Source organism: Sinohyriopsis cumingii, chromosome 6 (genome assembly GCF_028554795.1).
Source record: "Sinohyriopsis cumingii isolate HCF-2022 chromosome 6, ASM2855479v2, whole genome shotgun sequence".
In the NCBI taxonomy this organism is placed as follows: Eukaryota; Metazoa; Mollusca; class Bivalvia; order Unionida; family Unionidae; genus Sinohyriopsis; species Sinohyriopsis cumingii.
Window position 1 is genome coordinate 28,902,656 of NC_142966.1, and position 4,759 is coordinate 28,907,414.

Here is a 4,759-nt window from a genome sequence, read left to right on the forward strand (position 1 = left end):
AGCGTTCTATTAACACATATAAAACGAAACTTAAGTCCATGTACTAATGCATTTATTTCATTTACCGCTGGATAAGTGACTAAATTCGCTTCAAGAGTTATATATCTTACCACTACATTTTCTCCAGTGGAAGCACCTTGTTTAAGGGACAGCTGACACTTATGGTATTAAACCAAACACGAGCATTATTAATAAGACTTAAGCATCATTTTAGTTACTATTAGTGCATATTGCGAACGCGCTTCACAAGTTCTCGCAAATTGTGGAATCCACAGATGAGGAAAATGTCACTATCAAGATTGTAAGATTTCCGTTTGACCATTCATGAAGTAAAGAAACCATTAAGTCACTTGGAGATTTCCCATAAATTGCATAGGTGATTCAGTACTTTGTTCGTAAACCGTATAACTGCTTTAAAACAAAACTTGCATTTTTTATACTACGTACATTGTATTGTTTTTGCAGGCGAGTCGGTCCGGACCTTTCGTCTTGCTCCATTAAATGTCTGAGTACATCTGAAAACTGATTCTTTAATACAGGCATTGTTCCAAATCCGAGAGCTTCTGCGACAACATCATGCAGGAATATAAACTAATTCTAAAGAAAGGAAGAAAGCCATACTCAGATATTAATATAGGTAGGTAAGAAAAGAGATAAAATATGTTTGTTATGTTTTGTTATATTTTACACCCTCAATGCAGTTTTGCTTCTATTGTTTCAGGATCTCATAAATTGACAAACGCAAGGCAATAATAAGAAGAGTTTAGGATCTGCAATGTGCAGAATTGATCTACAATTTGTTGGTAATATCAGCTAGCATAACTGCCTATTTGTTATATATTTAAAAGAACGTTTATTTCAAGGGTAGACGTTTCCATTGCATGAGCAAATTTTGCCAACCTTAATTTCCAATGTTTAAAATTTTCAGTTTACATTTTGCTTGTGTTTGCTTATTCGTGTTCAATTGTTGAAAACAGTATGTTAGCTCGATCATGTTTTAAACTCTTGAGTCATACATAGCATGAGGTGTCCTCACTGATCTGAGAAAACAGTTGGGAATAGTTTCTTTTACAATAAAAGTCCATTCTATTATATAGACTACTAAATAACATACTACTACAGCAAAATTAAAAGTGGCCAGATCATCAATAGTACCGCAGTCTGCACCATGTTGACTCTTTGTTCTCGCAAATTCTCGACACACTTCATAACGGCGACATGTCCTGTGTCACATGTCTCGTCGTGGATAATGTCCAAAGCGATGAATGTCCCTGTTCTTCCCACTCCAGCACTGAATAAGGATTTCATTAGATTTACAGAATTCTGTCAAATGATACACGTATGTTTATATGGGACACTGATCGTATTTCAAACACTCTATTTCGTTCAGACAAGTATTATTTTAACATTTTTGTCAACAGCTCTTTCCATTCTACAAGCGTTGAAGAATGGCAATTATACTAAATTCATTATCATGAAAGGGATGAATTAGACGCGATTATATCTAGAAATAATCACATACACTCATATATATATATATATATATATATATATATATATATATATATATATATATATATATATATATATATTCACGTGGTACTTTCTTAAAGCAGCTCCAGTTGTGGATATTGATGTTTTTTATAAAGATGTTAGACAGACATGCTAAATATTTGTCCTGTATACATTTTATTTGTATTACATTATTATGTTGGACCATCAGTTCTATGTTGATCCAAATATCACACAATGGTTATGTATGCTTTATGTCCCTCTGAAACATAGACAAAGATAATAACCACTCAAACGTCATTCCCATTGTTTTAATTCTAATTCATTAATTTCCAAAAGTGCGATCCAAAGTATACCTGCAATGCACAACCATAGAACCCTTGCGATATGCATTGTGCGTCCTGACAGATTTCCAGAATTCCACTAGTGACCAGACCGTGTCCGGTACGTTTTTGTCTGGCCAGGCTGTGTAATGAAACTGAGTGATCTTCCTCGACTTGCCACTCTAAATAAAAGAACCCACGTAGTGGTACTGGTTTAGCATCGTTTTGTTTTTCTCTTCCTTTCTAGTAATTTCATTGGTGTACAACTGAAGTTTTACTTCTAAAAATAGCTTCAACCCATTCTGGTAAAGGGTGTTAACCATCCATTCTTTTTTAATTTAAACTGGGTAGCTTATTTTCTGTTTAAGATAGCATCAAATAAACAATTAAATTTGGCTTCATATTTGATTCTATCTCTCGCTATCTAAACGTTGCTTAATCAATAGCCCTTTCGCGCACATATTAATGAATTTAGCAAATATAAATACCATCATTCTTTGTAAGATTTTGTCGTGATTTCCTTTTGCTCCTCTTACCGGCAACTTTAATTGCATTCATATTCATATATATATTCGAAACTATTAGCTGTAGGTACATTATTATAAGTGCTGTATAAATACAGTAACATATTAGTAATTTTAAGAGCAAAGCACCAAATGCTAAGTAAATATGAGAGAAAACTTGATACATCTCAAGTTACTTTTTGTCATCATAACATTGTCACTTCCATGTTTCACCAACAAAACTATACAATAATTTAAAACAGAATCATACAACATTTCTACATATGATATTTAGTGCCAGTCTTGCATAGCTTATCTATAAGTCGGATTTGAGAAAATTATAAATACTTACAAAGAAAACAAGAGATTAGTATACTCGCAAACAAACTTCAGATGTGAATGTTATTTATCCTTTATGGTAATAACGAAAACACAATTCACCATTAAATACTAAGTATGGGCTCGATACAGTTAGATTTATTTTCTGTTAAATAAGAACGAGAAGATTTCGAGGTTGAATGTTCCATAAAGACAGCTGTTTATTTATTAAACTCTTATCTATTAAATCATATTGTAATGCACATCCCTCTTAACAAATACAACAATGAACACAATTTATTGTATTAGTTTTAGGACACATGCGGAACATTTACCACAGTTAGTTGTAAGTCTCTTCTGACACAGTCAGCGAAAGATTCATTTCGTAAAATTTTAACTGTCACATCTCCGTACGTCTGTTCTTCCTTATCCGGCCAGTACTGGAGACACTTCATCTAGACAAAAACATAAGATTCACTCTTCTTTTGTTCTTAAACAGCATTGGCATCCATAGCTTGATATAGTTTTTGCTTTTATTCATTATTTATTCGCACAATTTGAAACTAATATGTAGGATTATATTACACACATAATCAAAAGAAACCCGCATTTAAACCTCTGAAGGTATGGGAATTATAGAACTTTTGGTTCCGTTTCATCAATTTGTCAATATGCAAAACCTTGCGATACTTAGAGTTTGGTTAAATTTTGTTAATTTGGATAATGTTTGTTAATACTTTTCGATAAAATCAACAATTATTTATCATATAATACACAGTAGGACCTCCAAACGAATACTTTTAAAATGGGAAATGTATATAATGCAAGGGTGAGATTTTATTGTTTCGAAGTCGAGGTACATAAGAGGTAATATGTTATAATTAAAGTCTTAGAAAAATCAATTAAGACATGAAACACGGATCTTCCATGTTTGAGTTAAGCACGTCTAATTTCTGATTACCATTTCTATAGTTCAAGTATTCTAGTTTTCTGCTGTAATTGATTTGAATCAAATAACAGTAGATATCCAAACATTTTAGCACCTTTGCCGATTTAAAAGCATAGATCGTTCTAGGTATCAATATGAAGAAAACTATTGATCATTCTAAACCTAAATTAGGAAGATACCTTAACATTTACCTGGACGTTCTATTACAAGTGGTATTATTGCTTATTCTTACTGGTTTAATAATGTGTGACTACTTTTACGCATTATCAATGCAGGCATTTCCATATTTTGTGTCTAAAAGATCCAATCTAACATTGTAATCATAAACATTGTTGCATTTTCTGTCCACACAATTGCTGATATGAGTGTGCTATGTTTTCCTCAAAGTTGAAGAATCAATGTGGACCATCCCAAAGAAGGAGTAAACTTTAGATCAATGTTGGATAATACAGCGATAGACATCTATTCTGCGTCGCAATTCTCGTATTTGTAATATCAATAACGTATAAACCCAACCATCACAACACACACACACACACACACACACAGAGTCCAAAAACATGTTTTCTACCATTGAAATGTCCATAATCACACAAACCACTGAGACATGCGAAAATTTATATTTATAATTTAGGCCAACCTTGCCCATTTCACTGAGATTTGTCAGCATAACGATGCATTCTGTCCGTTCTTGCCAAACCATCCACCAGAAATCGTCCACTGTTTTGTTTATAGGACCTGTGATTGTAATTAACTGATATTAACTCTTCCATGATCTGTAGATTTTTTATGTCATAATATGTGTAGAAGATGCTACATGAATGTTTATACAAAATTAATTTAGGTGGAGAATTCAGCATTTTCGTTTGTAAATTTGGCAAAAGATGTTAAACTTATAATCAAAAACATCTTTTAAAATAAGAAAAAGTGCAAAAACATTAATTTAATGCAAAGTGATGATAATCTAGAGATTATGTTTTGTCCATTAAGAAATCATACAAAAAGGATGTAACATACAATGACAACAGAAAATACAAACAGAACGACTGAGCTATAGAGCTATATCCTCATTACCTCTATTTCGTCGAAAATTAAAAACCTAATTTATGTCCTTATCTCCTTGGGAGACTTATCATTTTGCAAAATAACGATAA

At 32.4% G+C, this 4,759-nt stretch overlaps 1 protein-coding gene across 2 annotated transcripts; it reads right to left on the reverse strand.

The window, feature by feature from the left end:
* Window positions 1–453: 453 nt before the first annotated feature.
* Window positions 454–4,435, reverse strand: LOC149796562 (receptor-type tyrosine-protein phosphatase epsilon-like). 2 transcript variants are annotated; one of them, XM_089960260.1, is made up of 5 exons: window positions 4,246–4,435; window positions 2,992–3,111; window positions 1,869–2,017; window positions 1,156–1,291; window positions 454–597 (listed from the first exon to the last, which is right to left on the reverse strand). In XM_089960260.1, the coding sequence occupies exons 1-5, from the start codon at window positions 4,306–4,308 to the stop codon at window positions 592–594; spliced, it is 474 nt and encodes a 157-aa protein (XP_089816386.1). In that variant the 5' UTR covers window positions 4,309–4,435; the 3' UTR covers window positions 454–591. The 2 variants fall into 2 exon arrangements, with proteins under 2 accessions (XP_089816386.1, XP_089816385.1); XM_089960259.1 differs by lacking the exon at window positions 454–597 and having other exon boundaries at window positions 893–1,291.
* Window positions 4,436–4,759: the final 324 nt, after the last annotated feature.

Coding starts and splice junctions, on each gene's coding strand:
- LOC149796562 (XM_089960259.1), bottom strand. CDS start 4,308: ATGGTTTGGCAAGAACGGACAGAATGCATCGTTATGCTGACAAATCTC. Junction 3,112..4,245: donor ATCTCAGTGAAATGGGCAAG/GTTGGCCTAAAT, acceptor GTTTTTGTCTAG/ATGAAGTGTCTCCAGTACTG. Junction 2,018..2,991: donor GAGACTTACAACTAACTGTG/GTAAATGTTCCG, acceptor TCTTTTATTTAG/AGTGGCAAGTCGAGGAAGAT.